Below are 25,514 nucleotides of genomic sequence, written 5' to 3'. Positions count from 1 at the left end.
ACTTCTTGGCACAGCTGTACAGATAACGCATATAGGCGTTGGAGATTTGATGTCATCTTGTCTCTGAGGGCAGTTCAGGGTCTTTGATCGCTCTGCATTTGGGCAGCTGTAGTGAGAGCTGTGGCCAGAAGCAAAGAATCACTGCAGGTCCAGGGCAATGGCAGCTACAGAAGTCTCCCTTTAATACCTGCAGAATGTGGCGTGTCTCGCTTTTTTTAGAAAAGTAAACAGACCACAACAGGAAAATAAAATATTTGCCAGGCTAAATGATGGGCGAGCTAGGGACATACGCAGCAGCCTGAGTGAGGAGAACAGTTGGTGACTGTGGAACCTCTTCTTACAGGCCCAATGGCAGCATTGTGCCAGAGGCTGTCAGGAGGAGGGTGTGTGACGCTGGAATGTGCAGGAATGTTATTTATTTTCACAAACACCACCAAGTACCCCCATATTAACACACGTGAGGGTGCGCACACACACACACACACACACACACACACGGTTTGAATACTAATGTGCATACGTACACACTGACTGGTCTGATGTGCTCTGATCGGCCTGGCCAATAGGAGCGCTTCAGCTCGGCCTCTCCTTACCTGTGGTAAGATCAACATCACAGCTCCCTGCCTTGATGTACTGCCATGTACTCAGTTCATAAAGACGTCAACACACTCTTAAGACACAGGGGAGGCCGAAATAAAGATCTGCTCAAAAATAATTTCACTTTCTGCTTTGTTGTAAAAGAAATGTCACTATTTCTTTAAAACATATGTTAAAGAAATAATAATTCTTCCCACAATAGATTAGTGATATTTTTACAGCTGGCTGGGAATTTGTGAGTGAGGTTGTGACTACGGTCATGTCTAGACAGGAGCGTGCACTTTTATGAGAGGATCACATCAGCTCTTAGTTATTCTATGCTGATTCAGAAAAAAATGGGGAAACCATTTGCCCAGCAGACAGCAACATGGCAGATTGACTTCCCACCACTTCTGAGCGGGGGAAGCTGTGTGTCATCACCCTGGCATTTAGAGCTGGTCTGCAGTCAGCGACAGCGGAAGTAGACTGAGTCTCAGGTTCATGTGAGGAGATCATGCCAGTTTCCCAACGGAGCTCCAACAGGGTTAAAATGTCAATCTCTTGCTCACATAAGGTGAAAAGTTCAAAGAGTTATTATTTGTACACACTAACATGTAGTCCTTGCTGTATGATAACCACACTTCAAGCTATAAGCATAAGTGTCCTGAAGTCGACTGAGCTGCTGTTTGGAGATGCATACAAATATTTTTTTTATGCAGGAATCGTTCATTGTATTACTGTATGCCTTCATATTGAAGGGAGTATTTGTAAAGATCAAGTCTCACTCTTTTCATCAGTCGGAAGTCCAAAATAATACTCAGCTAAGGGAGGTTTGGAGACACTCCAAATGTTCCCATTACTTTTTTTTTTCCACACAAAGATTGCAAACAAAAAAGTTGGGGGTTTCCAATTATTTATAAATAATGAGCTTTGGAATAAAATATCTCTACAAGAGATACATTCGTGCAACTCCAAGTATAACACTGATGGCAAATGTTCAACAGACAAAACAAATTCACTTGCTCCTCTGGGACAGATCTAGCACACAGCACTGAGTCTGAATCAGCAGTTACACTTTGTTCCCAGCTCTCCTGTTTTACCCGTCTCTTGGATTGTTCCCACGCCTTCTCATGGGAAATGCTGATCTGGAAGTTTGTACATTGAATGTGAAACAAATAACAAATAGTGCTAATGTGTTGGGATTATCGAATAATGGTAGTTTAGGTGTGTTTCAATAACCAAAAGCAAACTGAATCTATTACCTGACTGCACTTTTAAGTTATGCACTGCCATTTTGCAGGTTAATGTCAATGTGGAAGTAGAATGAAGAATGAAAGAGAAAGTCGGAACTGCCAAAACAGAAAGATACCAGAAAAACATTTGCTTGAAAATAACATAGCACAGAGAGTAGCCATAACAACCAAAGTCTGGTTGTAAACAAAGGGCTGAAGCAAGTGCACAGACACCTGTAGTGTCAGCCTGCTGGGATGAGGCAGCTCGTTTACATAATTTTGACTTTTAAAGAACTAAGGTATAGAGCTTTCGCTTGTTCATTATTACAGTGCAAAGAGTCCAACTGATAATATCAGCAGGCCACTATTGATTTATCACACACTGTAGATCAGTATCAGATATGAGGTACCTGATTTCTCCGGCATCTTAATGGTAAATGTCCCCTCATTTTGCTAAAAAAAAAAGTATATATATTTGTATAGTATGTTTTTATGTGTTATTGACAGAATGCAATCCCAGTTGGGTCTACAGGTTCAACTTGATCAAATAGTTGGTTACTCTTATCAAGTTTGTTTTACATTATGTTCTTGCAAATATTAAATAAATGCTTATTTATGATCTGAAATATCAATATTGTTACCTGAACATGGTTAATTGTGTACTTCTGCAGTTGGGTGTTGGTTAAAGATTACCCTCATTTGTGAGAGATCATGCTTTTTGACAAATTTAAAGGCGAGTGAGGCTGCCTACTTGTGTAAATGCCCAACTTTTTAATATCCTCAAATATTAGTTTAAGTGTAGCCTAACAGTAAAGTGACAACACCTTGAATCCTCGGGAAGAGCTACAGTGTTTTCTACATGTGCGCTGTGAAGCTGACTTCATCTCTCTGCATCAGGTGGCTGGGCAGCAGGAACAGCTGATGAAGACTGTGGCAGCAGGTAAAGTATAGCAGAAAGATAATGAAGTCTCATCTGGGTTGACAACAGAAGTGCTCATTCAGAGCAAGTTTTCTCATGCAGACCCCCTCCCCCTACCTTCTTATAAGCCAGTTGAAGATAGTTGTAGGGGATCCTCCTGTGGAAGTCCTGCACTACATCCTCGCTGACTTTGTGCAGAGACTGACTGCCAAGTTTCTCCTCGATGCATGTGTTCATACACGCTGCTCTCCGGAGCACCACGTCAGGGAAGCGCAGGTCCGAGAAGGTCGCATCAAAGGGATGCTGGTCCTGGCACCTCAGCCGGCACCGGACCTTGGTTTGGCGGACTTCCCTGTAGCTGCTGAGCGCTCCCTCCATGAAGCGCACCACATTTGAGTAGTCGCTGTTGTAAAACGCCTGAACCGCATTGTCATATAAAAGGTCGTAAGGCTCCAGAAAAGCTGTTGAAGGGGACAACACCACGGTGAGCAGGACTACTGAGAAGATAGCAGCCGGGGAAAAGTTCCCATCCATCCTCTGCTTCTGTTCAGAGTTGTCAGTCACTTCTGCGATCAGCTCAGACTCGTTTCAGAGTCCATTTAAAAGCTCCTTTCAAAGAGACTCAGGACGGCTCGGGACCAGGGCGGAAATAATGTTGCTTCAGTCGGGGACACACATCTTGTTATGACCCCTCTCCGGCTCCGCTAACTCCGCCCCTCCAAGACATGAATGGCCGGAGCACAATGCCAGCTTTCCTTATAGCAGAGACACACAAGGGTCCTTTAGGGAGAAACGAGAAATAATACTGTTAGTAGCATCATTTCTTCACCAATTTACTTTTACACTTCATGAAGTGTGGTTCACATGGCACAGTTAAATCAAAGGTTGTTGCGTCAGAGAAAGCATTGAAGCAACAACCTACCTAACATTCCATATTGCTATTTATTTTAATTTTTGAATGTGTTTTTTGAAGAAAAATGTCCCCTTCCTAATATCTATCTTTTTCTGCTTGAATTTGTAACATAAGCCCACAGACTACAGAATGGCCCTGTTAAATACACCAATAAATAACAGTAATACAGAGAAATATTAAATAAATTGGCTGATAGTTAGTTTTAATATGTGTTTCACACACAACCCCTTATTGTGAGTTATACATTTAAATCTAAGACTATGTGCTGTCTTGTCTTCTGGAAGTTTCTATATTCAGGAGGGCTGATGTGAGAGTCAGAAACAATTCACTTAAAGGAAAATGTCTCCCTCTCCAGGATAATTCAGTTCAAGGCAGTTTTGCTACCTGTTTTTCAACCAAACTCTTACCTTTTTTTTCAGGAAAAACTGAAATCCATGAAGCATAAATAAATAAACTTTACATTTTAAGCAACTGCTAATTATTATTATATTTACTTCAGGGGCAATGGGTATGTAGCCAAGCAGGTACAATCACTCCAGTAAATAAGCTAAAGTACACAATAGAAAGCTTGCTGTGAACACAAGTGTTGCAGCAAAATGTTATGAGCTAATAATTAAAATAATGTTTTTTTATCATCATTAGTTTAGTCATCACAATGTCAAGCAAAAGCAGTAACAATAATTTACTGCTACACATACCTGCATTAAAATACACCTTACTGGCATCCTGGATAGTCCCTCAACTTTGACAACTCCACCTTTGAGATCTAAATTCCAGTTTGTGTGGTTCAATGTTTTTTAAATAGAGTAAGTGAATGTGTGGTTTAGATACTTCACATCTGCTGAGGTGCCAACAAGCTCCTTACTGTGAGGAATGCCATCACATCCAGATATTTGTGTCTCTATTCATATACATGCAGAAGGTACACTAGGTGTAGGTGTAATTTAGTTTGTGCTGCAGGTATAAACTGGTTGTTTTAATTTGTACAGATTGTGTTGTTTTGTTTTATGTGTAGAGTAAATATATCTGGATCTGAATTAGCATGCAAGGTTGGCAAATACCATGTTTCACCAGGTACTTAAAACATGTAAAAAAAGATATCATGCTGCCTACATGTTCTACTATTTTACTTTCCCTTGCTCTCTGAGAGTTCAGGAAGAGTCTGGGCAGCACTGTGCCACCATGAGAGGTTCCTACGTGAGTTTGTATCCGCTGAAGATCCAACCCAATCCAGCAAATTATTAATGTATGCTTAACTGAAGAGACAGATTTTTGCTACCATTTGACCAAGGATGGCTTACCTGCACATCTAGGTCTCGTGCACTAATCTCAATAAGGATCAAGAGTGTCGTCAAGCAAATCTCATAGCAGTAACTCTCAGTCTCTGTTTGTACAAAAACCTATTCTCTATTTTGAATTCACCATGGCAGCAGCGTTGATACCAGATGGCTGTAAATACAGTATTTAGAGAGTAAAACGACAGCAGATACGAGAGGAAGGAAACTGTTTGGCTGTCAGGAAGGCTCTCATTACTGGAGCCAAGCCTCAGGACAGCACAGGCTCCACTTAGTCACAACAAACATCAACATCCTCACATTTTAAATTAAGTCAACAAGTACATTAACTCAAATACTGCACCACAAAAGTCAGAATTTAAGTATTTGAGTCATTTAAGGAAGAGAAAATATATCACGTAATTTGCCTAAAACTTCTCTTCTCCTAATAAGAACCAGACTTCAGTGGAGTGAAGTCCAAAGATTTTGGCCGAATCAAAAGCCGATGTGTGAGTGTTTAAATCATATCGTAAACACAACCAAGAAAAAGGGGAGCAAACAAACTATATAAATAGTCAGTTTAGTTAGTCCCTTTTTCTTACTTAAGTTTTATAATATTATCACAATATGTGTATGTTGTAAATGTGTGATTTATAACAGAGAGAAGTGAGCAAATGCAATGAATGGTGTTACAGGTGCATTACATCAGCCAAAAAAACATTCACACATATAGCAACAAAACCTTCAATAATCTTGTAATACTAGTTTTGGACAGCATAAATGTATATACCTTGTATTCAACATGCCAGAAGTGATTTCATGAGTTTGACACAAGCATAAAGTGAATACTGTATGTAATATAAAAGAGTATAAAGTTAACCTGAGTAAAGAATCAGTTAAAAAACTTTCTCAAAATGTATAAACAACAATCTTTCAAACTGACAAATAAAAATAACAACCAAGTTAAATGAAAAAAATAAAAACAACAAGAAAAATATAAAACTTTAACAAAATACACAAGCAACACGATACACCAGTGTGAAACTGAAGTAGAATGGATTGTACAGCAATGAAAAAAAAGGCATTTTGCCACCAGGCATCTAAATAATTATTCTACATTATTCTTAGTTTTTGATATATCGCTCTTCATTAGTAGTTGTTGCGCAACTTCACAATTGTGTACTCACCCAAACACATTTTCTAGATAAAACAAGTTAAGGCAGTGACTTTCTGATTGATAGAAAACTTTAAATTTAAAAAATGATATTGAATTTCAGAACAAACTGCCTGATGTTGTGTGTAATCCTGATCCTTGATGTTCAGTATTTCTAATCGTGTAATAAAAACACAACCTGCTTTGCTCTGTAATGTCACTGCTGGACTGATTGTATCGCAGCCTCTCCACTAGACATAGTTGGACCTTGGGCCCTCCTTGGGGGGGAGGAGGTGGTTGTTGGAGATCATGGATCCGGTCGTCTGAGACTGCGAGCATGTCCGACAGCCCAGGAAAGCTCCACCAGCCACAGTGAGGAGACCACCAGCCCAGCTGACAAACACAGCATTACCAAACTCAAAGCTGCAGAGGAAAACAGATATACACACATTTAGATGTACAAAATCAAATTTGTTTATGTTGGTGTTTTGTGTCCTGACTTAAACTACTTTTGCAACACATTTTTTTCTGAATCAGCATAGAATAACTAAGAGCTGATGTGATCCTCTCATAAAAGTGCACGCTCCTGTCTAGACATGACCGTAGTCACGACCTCACTCACAGATTCCCAGCCAGCTGTAAAAATATCACTAATCTATTGTGGGAAGAATTATTATTTCTTTAACATATGTTTTAAAGAAATAGTGACATTTCTTTTACAACAAAGCAGAAAGTTAAGATCTTTCTGAGCAGACCTTTCTTTCGGCCCCCCCTGTGTCTTAAGAGTGTGTTGACGTCTTTATGAACTGAGTACATGGCAGTACATCAAGGCAGGGAGCTGTGATGTTGATCTTACCACAGGTAAGGAGAGGCCGAGCTGAAGCGCTCCTATTGGCCAGGCCGATCAGAGCACATCAGACCAGTCAGTGTGTACGTATGCCTTAGTATTTAAACCTTCGGTGTGTGTGTGTGTGTGTGTGTGTGTGTGTGTGTGTGTGTGTGTGTGTGTGTGTGTGTGTGTGTGTGTGTGTGTGTGTATGTGTGTGTGTGTATACCTCTGAAGTTGACTGGATTCCTGGTTGATGTCAACAATCACTTTGACATACCAGGAGGTTATAATGATTGTCAATATACCTGAAAAAAGAAAACACATCATATTGTGAAACAGAGAAGGGCTCATTTAAATTATTTTAGTTGTTTTGTTTCTTGTGTAGTTTGCTTAATGTTTTAGGGATGATTCAATTATATGACATCGGTAAAAAAAAACAGTGGGCGCGAAAAAACATGAGGTTAAAGGATAGATGAGTAATTTCCTTGACGACAAACCACTGCTTAACCTCATTTTCAGATAAAAAAAGAAAACACGATCTTAGAAATAATGGGTAAAACAAAGTGCAAAATATAGTGACCTGTTAACCGTGCAGGGCTTTAATTGCTTGTTGTTTTTCAGCAATTAAATATATATAAATATCAATTCGGTGCCCCATTAGTAAAGCCGATGTCTTGTGATTGTGTAAAGTATTAATGTGTGAGTCTCCTTAAGTTATTGATTTGCATCAGTCTAAGAAACGTCTATGTTTTTCAACAATTCTTGGGTAATGTTGTTTATAGCATTACATCTTTTATATTAAATTACTATTAAAAATACTATTTGTGATTTTTATAACAGCTTTTCTTTTTAACTTTGGGTTGTGGCATATTTTTGACATGCGTGTTTTGGTGTCTGTTACTCTTTATCATTGCTGTTCATTGTGGCCAGGAGAAAAACAGAGATTTTAAATCTCAATGATGCTTCTTTTGTTTGTTATATAAAGGTTACATTTAAGAATATGATTAGGATATTATATTGAGTACGATGGCCTGGTAAAGCCTGTAACCACTGTACGCACCTGAAACCATGAACATGATTCCTCCGATCATAGCTGTTATGGATTTGCTCTCAGGCTTGCCATCCATGAAGCGAGTACACTTCATCCCCACTGTGGAGACCATCAGAGCCACGGTGGAGAGGAAGACGCTGATCAGCATCACCGCCCTTGTAGCCTGGACCTCCCCTAGAAGAGAAAAACTGGGAATGTTGGAACATAAACACTTTTCATGTATACTGTCTGATAATTGTTGGAAATGCCTTCTGTGAGAAATTGCATAATCTTTCTGTAACTTCAATCATTACACATTTCGCTGCATTTTTTTTTAACCTTTGCACTTTTTGACAGCAAACAATTATAAAAAGAAAAAGCTGAGATAAAGATGAATCTCCAAAAAAATCCTCAAGAATTCAACAAGAAAATGTACTTTCAAGAAATATACTTTCTATGAATATAGGACATACCATAAAATCAGTAAAGGTCAATCTAAAGAGCTCATACAACAAAGACGCACTTCTGTCTAATTATAGTAACTTGTTATCTTAAGAAGCAGCGTCTGGTTTTTGGAGGAGATGCAGATGTGATAAATAAAAACGTACTTGGCAGCTTCAGGAGGTACTGGTGATATTCACAAGTTGTTCTTTCATTGCCACTGCAGCTCATCCACAAACCCTCAAATATGCGGTGCGTCTTGCCCTGGTACTGCTTCTTCCATTCAACCAACAACGTTGCGCCCACAGTGGCAGCGAGACCGACCAGAGAGAGGAAGAAACCGAGGAGCTGCAGTCCCGAGCTGGCCATCGTACAGCGTCAAGAGTTCAATTACTGTAAGAAGTCCGAGAAGTTGGTTGAAAACTGAATACAAGAGGAAAAAAATCTAAAAGCGAGCAAAAGTCGTTGAAGCCAACAGATGATCTACCTTTATGTGACTCCTCGCAGACCGTTATACACGCGCTCCTCTGCAGCCTCTATTTAAAGTGCATGGAGCGTGACGCATGTTACGTCCACTCCACCTGCAGTGGATGATGGGAATACACTTTCTTAGAAAGTCCTAGCAGAACATTAGATGCATTGCGGTGAATAATGCATAATAAAAACACAAAAACGTTATAGTCTTTTAAATTATTAGAATGTCAGTTTCTACCTTCAGTGTTACACATTTGACACAAGAGTGAGTTTCAAGGTTTCAAGGTTTCAAGGTTTTATTGGTCATATGCACAGCATATACAACGTATATGTTGGCAATGAAAATCTTATGTCGCGTGCTCCTCCAACAACTCAACATACATGGTGCGAATAAGATAAATAAAATAGTGCAAAAAGAGAGAAGAATATTTACAATAACAACAATAAAGATTTAAGGATGTGAAATATATACATATGTGGAATACATTGAAAGTATTTAAATACACTGTACAGTAATTTAAATACTTTACACTGTTGAATGAGGAGGTATGGACAGATGCATATATTATGTATAGCAGATGTATGTGGCAGATATGTATAATATATAGATATGTGTACTATAAACAGATATGTATGTATATATATATATATATATATATATATATATATATATATATATATATATGTATGTGTTTACTATAAACAGATGTGCGTAGACATTCACAGAGCTCAGGAGTTCAGCAGTCTTATAGCCTGTGGTATAAAAGAGTCTGGTGGTCTTGGTCTGGATGCTGCAGACCCAATGTCATTCAAAGACAACACATTCAAATATATAATACAGCAATTCCCTAAAAATAAAAACACTGTATGGACTCATGGTGGTGAAAAAAGTACTCGGATTCTTAAAGTAAATATACCAGCAGAAATACTCTGCTACAAGTAAAAGTCCTGCATTCATGTTGTTACAAACATTTTGTCAAATATACTGAACGTACCAAAACTAAAAGTATAGTATTGCAGAATTACCTTTTAACAATATATATTATATCAATGGATAATAATTGGTGATTTATTATTATTGTTTTATTATAACTTTACTGAGTTTGACCCTGCAAGGCATCTTCCTTGTTGTACATCATAATCTAATAGTTTATATACATATCATCAGCAATTAATTGTATACTTCTGGAAAGTAACACAATGTGTCAGATAAATGTAATGTAAGGAGTAATGAGTACAATATTTGCCTTCAAAATGTAATGGAGTAGAACTATAAAGTAGCATGAAATGGAAATACTCAAGGAGAGTATAAGTACCTTCAAATGATTATTAAGTACAGTACTTGAGTAAATATACTTATTTTCGACCACCGCTCATACAAAAAGAATCCTTCTAGATCATCACTTATGACCCACTACAAGTGTGTGCTGGTATCTATAGAGATGTAACCACTCTGGATTATCTCTTCTGACACTATATCTATCTGTTTATAACTCTTAAATAATAAAAAGGTTATTTTCCCTGATGATGCCCATTCTAAGATTTGCAGACAATGGCTTCAGTTCAAAATGGCAGTTCAAAAACCTATATACAGGAAAGGGAAAACCCTGAAAAGCACAATAGATCCCCTTTGAGTAATATTTGCTGACTGAATATATGTTGTGTTATTCTGGACAATTACAAAAAGACTAAGGAAACATTGCCTTCCAATGGTGTACATGGGAGAGTGATAGGCTGGCACATAAAGGTGTCAATTGGCTATTTCTAAATGGAGGTCATCAAAACGATTAGTTTGTTCCTAGTGCAGGACTGGTTTATTGTGCATGTCAGTATCAACAAGAAAGACAACAAATAAAAACAAGAACTAAACTGACACAAACATCACTGAAAGAGGAGGTCTTTCAACCAAACAAGTGATGGTTAGGATGCTTAATTGATGTTCCTTTCCTCAGCAAATTAGAGCAGCAAGCTTATGTTTACGTGGTTAAAAAGTCTTTATTTTACTCAGGCAATTACTAAATCACTTGACCTTATTTGGTTAAGTGGATGCCAGTTTGTAAACACTGCATTTGTCTGTTAGATTGAATCAGTTTCCACCCTTTCCTGAAAAAAGCCTCCATCAAAACATTGTGCCGCAATTAAAGTCACAGCTCCCATCTAAATTCTCCTGAAGCAAGTCATTATGTAGCCCTCCCTTACAGGCACTTAGTTTAGTTATTACATTGTTTCACGCCCATTGTTTAATATCACTTTAAAAGGTCTGCTCAGGCCACACATTAATATTGAGGAATTCCTGGTCTATGATTGCAGATTACATGGTAAAATGATTATCAAATCTGACAACTCCTGTGTGCATGGAAACAGACTTCTTTTTATAGTATTAGTAATAGGATTTGTTATAGAGGAAAATACTGTATATTTCATACGTCAACGCCGCTTGGACAACATGGTGATTGTAAATCGGCTACCCCACTATGTGGAATCACTGACTCACATCCTGAGAAAGAGATTTTAGATTGTATCTGTAGGATATGTATGCTGATAACAGGTAGTAGTTAGTATGCCATCAGAGCAAATGGTTTTCTTGGTTTTTTCATGATTTAATTAGCCTTTTTTGACATAATCGTGCATGTGTTTTAGTTATAAACTCAATTAGGCATTGGAACACTACACAAAAAACTCTAAACAAAAAAAGTGAGAAAGACCAAAGTTTTAATCAAATTCACTGTATTTGCACTTAGGGTTAATGCAACACTGAAACTGAAAACTCATGCAATTTGCTCATGGTTTCAAGGGTAAGGAGGCACTGAACCATAGTCACATAGTTTGTGTCTATGTTTGTAACATTAAGTATGACACATACCTAGAGTGTTTCAAAACATAACTATGATCCTGATGCCTGAACAACGGATGCACACACTCCCTACAGAGTCACAGTCAATCTGCCACTATGAAACAGAAAAACTATATTTGGTTTTATGTGTTTACTGTAATAAACACACAAAACCTCATTAACTGCCATCAGCTATTGGAATTGTTGTCATGAAATGTAGTTTACACTTTCATTGTTCCCTGAACTGTAGTAACTTTGGTTTCCCCTGAAATTCAGTTAAGTGCCTTCCTCTTGTCAAAAATGTGGTTAATTAGTTTGAGTCTTAATTTCCCATCAGCCTCAACTGTAGCTACTTGTTTAAGCTAATTCTCAATGTTGCTAACACGGTAAGGTGAGATGGTGATTATGGTAAACATTGTTCCTGCTTTGCATCAGCATGTTAGCATCCAGACATTATGAGAATGTTAGCATGCTGACATTAGCATTGAGCTTGCAGCATAGTTTGGGACCAATTGCATCATCACAGAGCTGCTACAGTATTAGTCTAATGAAAGTAGTTGCAAGCTGATAAAGGATGAAAGTTAAACAATGCAAAGGTCAGGATGATATAAACATTTTATTTTATTTAAAATACATGTCAGACAGGGTACACAGAAAACCCCTATTACAAACGCAAAAACCGACTTGCAAAATAAAGACAGATGTAGGTAACTCCAATCTTTATCAACATTCAGCAGGCTGATAATGTTTCCTCTCACTGGGTGTGTTTGTGGATACAAAACACAAAATTGCGACAAAATGTAAATGCATAGTTAAAAAGGCACAGAAAAGGTTGTTTGTTAGGAAACCACAGTCCTTCGAGATCAGTTGTAAACTCATTGTTTTCTTTTAAAGCTTTGTCACCGGTGGCTGGTTTTATGCTGTGGTACAATAGTTTGGCAGGAAAAGGATTGTTAAACTGAAGGTTGGTTTTCCATACTGAGCTGTGAAAGCTGTTGTTCAGTTGTCTTTCTGAAGTTATCTATTTTATTATCCTCTATCACATCTATCAGCATTGACAGGAAGTAAAGATCACAAACAAAACACAACTAAAACAGACACATTGATGGTTGACACTTGGGAAATTGAGTGTGACTTTTTCAAAAATATACAACTGCAGACAAAACCCTTCTAGAGAGTTCAGTCAGCACATAGTAAGGTCAACACCAATTTAGGGAGACGTTTTAATTTCTTGGAAATCACCTGTAAGATTTACAGTAAATTAAAGTTATCTGTTAAAATGACTTTATACTGCCACTGTCATTGTTTGACTCTCTAAATGTACTTTTGGCAATCGCTAGGCATGCTTTCCTCGAAGTGATGACAGATTCTTGCCATCGTCACACAAAAGAAGGAAGCCCAAATCTGGGAGGAGTTACAGTGTAATCTCATTTCTGGGAATAGCAGTGAGGCATTGTTAATTGCACCCGAAAATGTGTTTAGTTAAGAGGAAAAGGCCAAATCGAAAGTATGTTAAAAGTCATTAGCCTTCCTATTATGTCTGTACAATGTGACCAAAATAAACAAAAAATCTCAGAGCAGGGACGACAGTGAACGAATGGTTACAACTTTATAAGCGGAAAAGTGTTTCAATCACTAATTAAGCAAACCCCAGTATGAAAAAAAACACAACAAAGTTTGACACTGCTACAAATAATAGTAAGGATCATGGTGAGGATACCTCTTACGGTGGAAAACATGACGAAGACGCCATCTAGTGGCTCCTCTGAGCAAGACAACCCCAACGAGATGAGACACCTGTTACAAGATGAGTTCAGTGCCAAAGTTATAGTTATTATTTTTTTGACACCCGGACAAAATCTTAATGTTAAAACGCAAATAGAGTTTGACTTTAGGTCTAACACTGTAACAATAAAAGCATTTACATTGTATTAAATAGAGAACCTTGGAGTTTTCCTTTGTGTAGTAGAAGAAGAAGAAGAAGACATACTTTATTAATACCTTACAGGGAAATTGCTTTCTCTACTCTGTTGTGTTGACACACATAGGATATACATGCACAAACACAGAGGAAATACATGCACACACAACCACATGCAGAGGAGAGGTCGCAGAGCAGAGAGGCAGCCAGGTACCTGGCGCCAAGGGAGCAGATAGAGGCTCAGCAGTGGCCTAGCAGGAGAACTGGCACCTCTCTAGCTAGCTATTTTTATTTTTTTGGTCCGATCGGGACGTGAACCGGCGACCCTTCGGTCCCAAGTCCCTTTTTACTGAGCCACTGCCCCCCCTAGTAGTTTAACAGTTTGGATCCCAGTCATTTCTTTACCCCTATCAACACAAATAGCATATGATTCTATGTTATACTACAATTTGTGTTATTGCTGATTTATGAATCAGTGCACAAGTGATTCAATCAGGAAGAATTATTAAGGCTCTGTAACTGTCATTGTTACCTTTGAATGTTAAATAGTAAGTCATTTTAGATACTGTATTTTATCATTTTTACTGCTACATTGATATAATGTGAGTTACGGTTTTTAGAGAGCTGGAGACTGACTGCTAGTGAGCCTTGCCCAAAAAATAAGTTTAAATAGTCATACAGGGGTGTAACTCATAACAATAATAATGGCTGCAGTCCAAAAGGTGTTTCAATGCCAAAGAGCTCTTAAAGCATTTACAGTCCTGTTCTTTTCCTGTAAGGAATGTGTGTCTGGTTTGTACAAATACAAATAAGGCGGGTACTGGGAGTATACTTTAAGTTAATCATAGCCGTAAGTTGAAGATGGTTTTGCCTCTTTCTGTGGACTTTATTCAACAGTATTTGACATTTCATACGTTTTAAAGTGTGTTTTTATTATTCTTGTTGGTGGGGATTTCAGTCACTCAGTGCAGGCAATCATAAAATGTGTTTCCAGAAAAATACAAACTCACCAGAGGGTAGGCAATCTTCTTTTCTACATTTATAGCAGGAGTACTTATGTTAGGCATATCAAAAGCCTGAGTATTCATGATTACATTTGACAGAGAGGGGGTTTCCATTAAATTCAATGCAGCATGTGACATCAAAGATGGAGCAGGTTCTTCTTCTGTCCCACCTGAGGAGCTGCTCAGTGCTGCTCCTAGTGGATGGAAGAGAGGCTTCCTGTATAGTCAGTAGTTTTGTCACAAGGATCATCTAAGGCTTTAAAGCTAGGTCTTTGAACACACAAGTGTTTTTACAGCATGTATCCCCCAGAACATGAAACCCTCATGTTCTGGGGCAGTGGTCCTCATTATGCATTGGTACTCTTACACATGAACGATATGGTATTTTCCAAGCCTTTCAAAAAGAGTGTTGTATCTGAGTGAGTTACATTGAAGCTTTTCAGCAAGGACCCAGATTCAGATTTCCCAACCTCTTTCTCATGCAGACATTTTGATTTGTCGTAGTAGGAAAAGCCCCAATGTAATTATAAGAATGAGAAAGGTTTTGTTTTACTCAAATGTCCCAGTAAGTGTGTCAATGAGCCATCACTCACATTCCTGGAACTGAAGCAGCTAAATTGAAGCAAAACTTACTTCATTGCTTATTTGCTCTGTGTCTAGTTCAAAATGTCTTCAGTCTGTCAACGGAACATGATTAAACCCTTTATAGTAAACTTTCTAAAGTCTCCTTCCTGTATCAGGGCATTATCTTTAAAAAACAAATAGCCATTAAGCTGTATAGTATTTCTTATAGCCGCTTTTAACTACAAGTTTAATGGATCAATATTCTAAAATGATTTCAGTTGTACTTGGTACTTTTGTGCAAATAATCACCTTGGCATGCATACAAGGGTGACTCCCTGCATGATGGGCCTTGGTGCAGCTTTAAACCAGTCCGATGTCATTCCTGCATCAGGCACAGCACGGAGCGCCTAGGGCTCAACCGCCTGCTTCATTTTTACACCTAATCATGAGAATATTTCCCTTTGCCGACATGGCAGCTTACATCAGCTGTCCCTTTCTGCAGCTATATTTCAACCTTATCTCAACATGTGACATGCACTCAAGGGCTATAAGAGAGCCATTTGTACCTTTATTAAGTTCATACAGGAAGTTTAGGGGAAAAAAAGAAAAGTGAATAGATGAGATTAGCATATGAGCACAAATATGAGTGCTATATCACTCTCATTAGTTTGATACATTCGGGCTACCTCATATGAAGTTATCCTGGATTAATAGACAGACAGACAGACAGACAGACAGACAGACAACTCAAACACGGGATTCAAACAAAAATAAATAGGTTGCAAAATAGGTTTGCAAATGCAATGATAAAATATATTCAGATTATGGATAAGTGCAGAAATGTGGTTTTCACTCAACTTTCCTTGTTTCTTTGAGTTGCATTTTGATCTGTAACTGCAGTAATGATCCCCTCCCATGAAAATGAGGCAGAGCTTAGTTGAGGGTTGGATCAGTTGAGTGTCTGGCAAATAGTTATCTGACTCCCTCCACCGGTTTTTCCTGAAGATGCGCCCAAGACTTCATCAGGCCGAGAGAGAGAGAGAGAGAGAGAGAGAGAGAGAGAGAGAGAGAGAGAGAGAGAGAGAGAGAGAGAGAGAGAGAAAATACATCAAAGGATTAAAATGAGGTTTAAAATAATTAAGTGATATCAAACAGCGCAACTGAAGCACATGCTTTTATTTTCTCTGTGTAGGATTTACATGTTGATATACACTTGACCAGGATAGACAGAAACCTCCCTCTCTCCCCCACCCTCCCCTCCCTCCCTCTCTCGCTAATAAGTGGGTGCGTCTTCATGTCTTAACACGGCACGCTGCAGTTGATAGACAGCTGCACTCACCTTGTTAGCTGCCAGGTGAGACACGGAAAAGACATTCAGTCCTCAGAATTGATTCCACTCTCGCGTTGAATAAAGCAGCTCGTTTATCACTCTCGTGCTACCTGAGTGATTGGAAGGCAGGTGAGTTCAATTACCCGTGAAAACGCGTAATTCTGTTATGCAACACTGTCAACTTTTTCTGTGCACTTTTCGGCGCAAACACCTGTTGTGGCGGTGCAGATTGCCACACAGTGAAGAGTCAAATTATTCATATCAATCGAGTTTTGAGCAAAGTGTTAAGAATGCAGTTTTAAGATAATTGTGTGTGTTTGGGCCTATTATGTTATGCAGCCTGTCTGAGAAACACGCTCAAACGTGTAGCCTACAAATGACGCATAACTATATATTGTTAAAACATAATTTATACTTTTTTTTTCTTCACAGGGTTTTGCAGTATTTCTGTAATCCGCACAGCTGGAAACTTTGCCTGGGTATTATTTGCTCAAAAATTTCAGTCATTGTTTCTGGTCGTGTGTGTAATGCAGGCTACATCAGTGCCAACAAGAGCTGACCCAATGGAGTTATGGCTGATTTCTTATCTGTTTGAGCCACAGCCGTTTTCAGGCTTGGAAAATCTATCTATTTTTTTAAAAAGTTTGTAAATTAAAAAAAACAAACACTTGAATGGATGCCAGTATGAAACACCGATGAGCTAAACTGTCTGGACAGCATAGCCAAAATGTTGCAGCATGACTGTATACTTTTACAGTATCTAGAGTTGCATGGATATTATAGTTTTTAAACTATTTCTAATCTTAATTTTTAACACAGTTGAAATCTCATCTCACAAGTTTTAATTCAAATGTAAATGTAAGGACACTAAAGAAGCAAGACAGGTTTCTTGTCTGATCTCAAAACCCTTTAAGCTCTACGGCAACCACTTTCCTCGTTGTGGAGGTGTAGCTCCAGTAGTTTGGTTGTGACATCTCCCACTGAGGGCATGGCAGCGGTGTTACCACATGCAAGCAGGCGTCAGTATGTCAGGTATGTTGGTCAACTAGATCAACTCAGCCATTCTCAGATTAAGGGTGTAACTCTGTACTTTACTGGAGATTGGCAAGGTTTATTAAACATGCTGTCAATAAAACACTAACTGACATACAAGTATTGCACAATGAATCCACTGAGCACATGATGTTGTCATGTTTTAGATACGAGTCACAGATAATGAGATGAAAACTACAAAGTATTTGTTTTATATCAAAGGAAAAATATTGCATGTTGGGTTATATTAAATATACACTTTTGTATCTTTTCCAAAAGAAATACACATGATAAATAAACGATACAATTATTACTGTATACTTAGTTTTCATGTCTCACTATTCTTTTAGCTAGATTTAGTCTAGGTAACATTTTTATGCACAAACAGCTGAAGGTCATAGTTCAAACTGGGATCCCTTTTCAGTATTGCAGAGATGCAGACTTAACTTTGATCTGCTCAACAGTTGGGTGGGACAAATCAATCCTAATGAAATGTTACGGTATTATTTGAGTTTTGCTTAAGATTTACTCATGGTCAAATGTTTCAGCAGGTCAGTGCCACGAGGGAGAGCTCAAAGGGGATACAAAAAAAACACGTTTTGCTTCAGAGGGCAGGTTGTCTCTCGTAAGCTTCATACCTGTTTTACTGGTAGAGTGTCTTGTGGTTAGAGGACATTCTGGAAATGTAAATATGGATATAAATGATTCAAGAAACCTTAAGGTTCTTCTTTAAATGAAGGCGTAAACCCGTTTTACCGGTGAACTCACTGACCAGCTTATTTTGTATCGGTGACCAAAATGAGGCTTAATGAAAGAGTCCGATGCACAAACGATGGAAATGCTGATAGTTTATTACATTTGAGATGCTAAAAAGGTAAAATCGACTTCATTTGTTTTACTTTAAAAACAATCTGTCACAGCAAATGCCAACATGTGTGCTGATTCATGATTGGTAGATTGCATACAAGCCCTGGATTAAAGAAACAACTGTAGCACTTTGTTGACAGCACTCTATTCCAAAGTAATGTTTGATGCACATTATCCCCAAATACACTTAAGACCCCAAGCATATCATTTTTGTAGGTTTAGTTTTTAATTGTCAACATGTCCACAAGGTGGTGCTCTCACCAAATAATAAATAAGGAGTCCCACCTTGGTTGGTGTGGTTTCTCTGCTACAACCACAACAACTTCTACGTTTTTCCCATTTTCAAGTCCCTGAAAATTACAAACATATGGCACGAATCTCATTAAGTCAACAGCAACTAGCACATTTCATATTTCAACACCTAATTGTTTGTCCTTGGCAATACAAACCTCTTACACTTTCTCTGAAAAGGGAGGGAGTCATTTTGGAAGCAGACATTTGAATACAACATGAGGACTCGGAGGCAGCACTAAAGATTGGAAGGACAGAATCGCAAACGTTTCAGTAAACTCAAAAGCATAAATGTGCTTTTTACTTTTCTTAACATCCTTATTATTCAATATGAACAGAAAATAATGGATCCCAGAGTAATAAAGACATTAAAATAGGTCCCTTTGAGCAGTAATATGTATTGAAGCTGATCCTTTGACCGATTTCCCTAAATCCATATGCACTTCCATTGTGGGAATGATTGTTTTTCTGCCGGCAGGAAATTAAGTCTGCCTTTGAGCTTCAGACAAAGAAGCAGATTGAAGTAACTGTGGGAAAGCTTTTGGGAATGTAAATTAAAGAAACAATCTTAGGAAAGACCAATAAAACAGTGGTGAAAAAAAATAGAAAGGTCCCTTTATAAAATAAAAAAAAGTGGAGACACTTGATCGAGGTACTAATGAGAGAACCTTGTATTTTTCACTGTAGGGAACATCATTTGGTGGCACAATTAAAAAAGAAACAAAAACTGGATATTTACATTTAAATAAAAGAGCATATATTCCATCGCAACAACAAGTGCATACAAGCACAAGCATGAATTCAGGTTTGACAGACAAGCAATGTACATGCATTTCATTTGGGTACTGGTTCTTTTATGGGCCAGGTTTGGTTTGTAAATGATAAGCTGATCTGAAATAATGGCAGGAAAGTGATATATTTCACAGCAGTACAGTATGAGCTAATATATTTTGTTCATTCACAAAGATATTATTGGCTTTTTGTGGCTTTGACAATAAAGAGGGAGTCAGAGAACTTGGTATAGAGCTGAAATGCATGTACACAGTTGTATACTTTCAGTAAGCATGCACATAGAAACAGTGAGTCATACACAGAATATCATCCATCCACAGTTTTAAGGGTGATGGGGCTAAAAAGTGCCCCACACAAGCAGAAGAAGACAGCCTACAGCCAATTAAAATGTCCATGGATCATCACAAAGCTCCACCTCCCCTGCACTGGAACAAGGTGGTAAAAAATGTCGAAGCAAAACTACCAGCATCTTGATAAAGGCTTATTTTTCGAGTTGTTTGAATAACAGGAGTGGTACGCTGTATGGCACATGGAGAGGGCCTGTATAGCCTCGTAGCACAGCATGATAAGACAACAGAACTGCAGCATGAGGTATAAAGCAGCTGCCATGTTGGTATGTAAGACACTAGCAGCCGAGTTGGACCAGGCAGGCACGTCCATGAGAGGAATTTAGAGATTGCATGGTCATATCCAGCAGAGGCGTTGAGCCCTTGTGATGGCATGGTCCACAGATGGCAGGAGCATCAGCACATGTTGACCACAGAAAGTGAGGAGCCTCTACATGTTGACAGCTAAGAATCAGGGGGAGTCGTGTCACAAGGCTTTTGGCTTGTCTGGATGTTGAGTCAGTTAAAAGAAACAATAAAATAATTTACAAATAAAACAAAGGAACAGATGAGTGCGATTGCATCACTCACAAACACACTTTCCTAACTCTGGGCCGACTTTGGAGGGTATTTAAAAAAAGAAAAGAAAAGAATCCCATTGCATTAACTTTTCCGAAAGTTTTGGGTCAACAGAGTAAAACACAAAGATAAATAAAAATAAAAAAGAGGACGAAGGAGGACTGAAAGGATGTCTGGACAGGGTGTAGAGCCGGAGTCACCGCTTATAATAGGCACCTGTCAGAGACGGAGGAGACAGACACATCTATCAGTACTGACACGTCACGCTGCATTCATAGTATTTCTGCACTGCAACTTTCAAACATCAGCTTGTCTCTGAGATCCGGAAAGTACAACAATATTTGCACCCGGGTGAAAATAGTGGACAACAATATTTAGACCCGGGTGTAAATAGTCAAGAATGCTATTTGCACCGGGGTGTAAAAAAAACCCCAAAAATATGTACACCCAGGTGAAAACAGTCAACAATAATATTTGCACCCAGGTGTAACAAAAAAACCCACAACAAATATTTGACAATAATATATTCTTGATGATTTACACCCAGGTACAATTAGCATTGCTGACTATTTATACCCTGTGTGCAAATAGCAATTGGCTTATCTAACAGCCACAACTCAACTGATATACAGCATATAAACTTTTTATAAACCAGGATTCATAATTATGGGAAGGTTTGTGAGTTGAGAACTTTTATTTTCTTAATTGTTATTTAAAGACCAACACTACTTTCCACAACAGTACAGAATATATACAGTCAAGACAGTCCACCATTTTTGAAGCATTCAGCAAATGGAATCGAGTAAAACATATTTTAAAAAATACTATCACTTCAAGCTTTAAGAAGGCCAAAAAAATAAAACTTTAGTAAAGTAATAAACTGTAATGTTAATAATCTGTGTTTTATACCTCTGATATGAGCCTCGGGTCTGGTGGGAGCGCGGGGGGGGGGCATGGAGGTCCGAGTAGCCGTAGGCAGAGTTCACGTTCTCATAGTCATGTGCACGAGGCTGAGGAGGCCTGAGACAGACGGAGGGAGAAAAACATTAAACATTAAAAAGTTAATGACATAATTGAGATTGTGAGCCTCGACTGACGCAAAATATTTGGTCTTAAGAAGTAAAGAGTCTTGTACTGTACCTGGAAGGCTTGTTGTGGTTCCTCTGCCTCTGGTGTTCCTGCTCATCCCGTGTTCTGGGCCGGACGACTTCCTCCGAGCTGGGCTGGAAACCAACACAAATTATGGTTTCTTAAATTATGGTTCCAGTACCGCAGTGGAAATACACTTTTTTAAGTCAGGTCTGTAAAAATATTTCACCCCAAAGCAAATCTTTTAAAATTAGTTTGGTTAGAGCAAATTACCCGGTAGTCTCCCTCTGGACGCCTCCTTTCATATGCCATCTTCTCCAAGGCCAACCTCTCCCTCTCTTTCTCCTCCCTGTCCTGCTCTTTCTCCCGATCTCGATTTTTCCTGTACTCCTTCTTCTCTTGTTCCATTAACAGTCGGGCGATTTCCTGCCAGATGCATCAGACACATCAACAGGATAATTAACACAGAACAACCTCATGCATTTAATGTGTGGGCAATGCATTTATTATCAGAATCAGAAGTACTTCATTTATCCCAAACTGGGAAATGTTTGCGTTGCAGCAGCAAAATACAAAGAGAAGCAAATTATCTTACGCAGCGATATTTAAAGACCATTAAATAGCCATATAATATATCTATAATAAAATGCCACAGCACAGTGGTACATCACATTACTTTTTAGATAACCTAGGGCCAAAAGCTGGTTTAGAAATGGCCTTGCAGAATCAAGAGTGTAGGAAAATAAAGCTGATTCAATTGCCTCAGTTCAGGAAATTAAAGGGTATATAAAAAAAGAGGAAAGACAGCTTAAGAGAGGTTTCCAGACTTCGTGCCCACTCACCTCATCCTGCGCGACTTGAGCTGAACGCACGTGCATCTTGCTGGCCTGAAACCAGAGAACAATCAAAAAGTCAGAGTGGAAAACATTGTTCCAGTGTTACATAACATAGGAAATGGCCGAGATTGAGGCATTTCAGTTTGTTTTTTGCATTGACATCAGAGTGTATTTCAATGTATCACAATGTGCCATTCTGGTGCTTCTTTGCTACAGTATTTGCTCCAGATATTGGAGCTGGGTTGCTTAAGCATATCAGATTAGTTTGTATATCTGATGGGTGTTGCTCTTTGTGGCTCTTAGTACTAGGTTTAAGTGCTTGAGGTTGTTAAGTAATGACCAGGTAATGGTATTTTTACATAAAACCCAGTAGAATAAGACATCTTCAACATATTGTGTAATTTCAATTTTTAAGGGTTTTGTATTAAAATTTTTCCTTCATATCTTACATGCAGAAAACAAAAAAGGTTTCAGGTTTTCTTCCTCACCTTGATCTCCTCCTCCTGCAGTTTCCTGGCCACCTCCATGTCCTTCAGCTCCTGCTCACGGATATCGAGCTTTGCTAATCCCTTGGTGGCCTCGGTCACTCCGAACTCTGCTGGAATCACTGCTCCGCTCCCTCGGTGCACAATACGACCTGTTGATTTCGCCAAAAACAGTTAACAATAGATAAAAGGTTTCTTTCCATAGTCAAATAATCAGTATATTTTATTTTAAATTATTATTATTTTTTGGGGGCATTTTTCTTAACTAATGACAAATTGAATGATCCAATTAAACATAATTTTCTGACTGATCGAGTAATTCAATTATAGTTGGATTTAAGTGATGAGGCACCTCAAAGGGCTGCAGTGCGTCTCTACTGGTGTTTATCAGTGGGTTTGGTTAAATGTTTTTACCATTTTTGGGATAATACAACCAGCACGCTAGCCCTGAAACCCTTTGAGATTACCAGATTTGAGGTCATCAGAATATGCGACGCTAATCTACGACAAAATCACAACACACAAAATATCAGTGTGATCATTTCTTTGCTCGTTGCAACAACCCAGCACACATTGCAACTGAAACAACCCCACAGCACAACAACAACAAATTGAATCATCCAAACCATCATCTGAATCACTTGGTGGTCCTCATGAGAAGGGAGGAAATTAGTGTCTTTGTTAGTGATTGCAAGGTTAGATGAACCCACCACCTGAGATTGCCAAAGCCAAAAAAGCTGCACACCACACAAACTCCCCCACAGAGCCCCAAGGGGGGGGGGGGGGGGGGCTCAGGGCGGTACCTGTCTCTCCGTTGGAACGAGAATGACTGCGTCCCCTGCCAGGACCCCCGCCTTCCAACTCCAGATCATCAAACACATTTTCGGGGCCTGAGTGGATACGCAGCCGGACCCCGGCCCTCCTCTCCCTCTCACCGTCATCCTCCTCCTCCTCCCAAGACGCCTTGCCCTCCCTGGGCCGGTCCCTGCTGTGCCCCCGTTCCTCTTCGAATCCTCTGTCCCTGCTCATTGTTCTTATCCGTTGTCTGTCTTTGTCTTTCTGTCTCTGCCTGTCTCTCTCTCTTTCATCATCTCTCCCTCCTGCTCTCGCCCCCCTGAGGTCCTGCTCTCTCCTCGGATCCTTCCCCATATGCCTCTCCCAGTCCAGGTCTCTGCCTTTGTCTCGATCATGGTGCCTGTCCCTTTTCCTATCCCAGGCCCCGTCTCTCTCTATGGGGCTCTGTGGTGGAGGCGGTCTGCCCGGTCTCTCCTTTGTCCTGACCACTGTGTCGCCCCCCCCGTCGCCCCTGGCCCTGCCAGTTTCTGTGGGCTCATACTCTGTGTACCTGTCCCCATGCTTGCCTTTAGAGGGCAACAGGTGCTCTGGGTACGGGTCTGCGTGCCTGCTTCGCCCTCCTTCTGCCACTAGGTGATGCTCGGGGTATCGGGAGTGGCTGTGGGGTGCTGCTGGGTCCTGTCTTGGGTACCTGCTCCTTTTGGGGTGTGTTGAGCTATATTCAGGGGAGTTATCACGATGTGTGCTCACTGGAGCATATGCATCATGTCGGCCTGGGGAACTGGATTTGTGACGCCTGTGTTTCTCCGGGTCAAGGTGTTGACTGGCAGCTGAGCAGAGAGGATCGGAAGAGGGCGGCGAGGACAGAATGATGAAGGTGTTTGATGACAACATAGAAACATAAAAACAAAACAAAAAAAAACACAGGACTGATGTAAGCTAAGATGGTTAGTAAGACATAACCCCTGTGAGGACATTGATGGAAAGACAAAGTTCATGCTATGGATGTTAAGGGTGGATGAAGAGGCTGCTCCCAAAATGTCCAGAGATGGGATTACTACCCTGGGGTTAAATCGTGTCAGAGTTTAAAGTGTTTGGAGCCTTAAATAAAGATGGTAATATTCACACAATTTTGTCCTGAAGAGTAAAAAAGCTCCAAATACTTCAGACTTATAGTAGTAAACAAACAACACCCTTCATTTCCAGCTCTTCAGTTTTGTTGAACGTACATAACGTTGGCGATCTGTAACACCTGCAATTCCAAAATGATTTGGTGGTACAACCTTAAAACATTTGGAACAACAAACCTAACAATGATTCTGAGTCATTCCCATGCATACTGGTCAGAGTCATCACAGCGTCTGTCTGTAGGTGGGGTGTGTCTAAAATAATAATATGCACCTTTACTTACCTGTTGTGTCTGAATGAATAAATAAATAAATAAATTGTGTTAGACAATTATTAAATAGTTTACTTTATACATGTTCTCTGATATGTATAAACAAACAACTTTATTTTTCATTGGAGAAAAAACCCAGACTTTTGTGAAATCAGAATCCCACGAAAAATGCAATCACTGCATTTTTTAAAACTGTGCGAGATTGAGTTAAAAAGGAAAAATAACTGAACTAGGGACGTCACAAATGCTCACCTCTTAAGAAAACCGTAGTGCTGTGTAAAGCAAACAGCAGAGGCCTGTCTGCTCAATGGAATTCAAGTTATCTCCCCGACTACTTTACTTCTCAACACCACGTTGATGTTCACATTTTGAAAACAAAAGGCAGGTACAAAACGGCCTGACTGGTAAATACATACACCAAGAGAGGAGGCATAAGTGTTTGCTCTCTTCTAAATAACCTCTCTTCCTTCCCATTTTTACCAGTCAACCTGAGACAGATCTGCCCCCCCGCTGGTTTGTGTGCGACTGTA

The 25,514-nt window shown here is 39.3% G+C and overlaps 2 protein-coding genes and 1 long non-coding RNA gene across 3 annotated transcripts in view; 1 reads left to right on the top strand and 2 right to left on the bottom strand.

Annotated features, from left to right (window-relative positions):
* The window catches only part of p3h2 (prolyl 3-hydroxylase 2), a 59,239-nt gene extending 53,914 nt beyond the window's left edge, over positions 1–5,325 (bottom strand). The window contains exon 1 of the mRNA XM_063891541.1: positions 2,845–5,325. Coding sequence (XP_063747611.1) covers positions 2,845–3,261 — 417 coding nt within the window. The 5' untranslated portion in view covers positions 3,262–5,325. The remainder of the gene's footprint in view (positions 1–2,844) is intronic.
* A 328-nt stretch (positions 5,326–5,653) lies between these two features.
* Positions 5,654–25,514, bottom strand: part of ccdc50a (coiled-coil domain containing 50a) — a 31,095-nt gene continuing 11,234 nt past the window's right edge. The window contains 11 exon segments of the mRNA XM_063891639.1: positions 5,654–6,490; positions 7,123–7,201; positions 7,957–8,121; positions 8,535–8,747; positions 21,290–21,338; positions 21,340–21,400; positions 21,521–21,603; positions 21,743–21,895; positions 22,312–22,356; positions 22,794–22,942; positions 23,594–24,415. Of these exon segments, the coding sequence (XP_063747709.1) occupies positions 6,319–6,490; positions 7,123–7,201; positions 7,957–8,121; positions 8,535–8,747; positions 21,290–21,338; positions 21,340–21,400; positions 21,521–21,603; positions 21,743–21,895; positions 22,312–22,356; positions 22,794–22,942; positions 23,594–24,415 (1,991 nt within the window). The 3' untranslated portion in view covers positions 5,654–6,318.
* On the top strand, positions 16,490–17,843 carry LOC134869685 (uncharacterized). Its single transcript, XR_010166445.1, has 2 exons — positions 16,490–16,622; positions 16,926–17,843. It is a non-coding gene; the product is annotated as an uncharacterized LOC134869685 (long non-coding RNA).

Source organism: Eleginops maclovinus, chromosome 9 (assembly GCF_036324505.1).
Source record: "Eleginops maclovinus isolate JMC-PN-2008 ecotype Puerto Natales chromosome 9, JC_Emac_rtc_rv5, whole genome shotgun sequence".
Lineage (NCBI taxonomy): Eukaryota > Metazoa > Chordata > Actinopteri > Perciformes > Eleginopidae > Eleginops > Eleginops maclovinus.
This window is presented reverse-complemented; position numbering and strand designations above follow the sequence as displayed.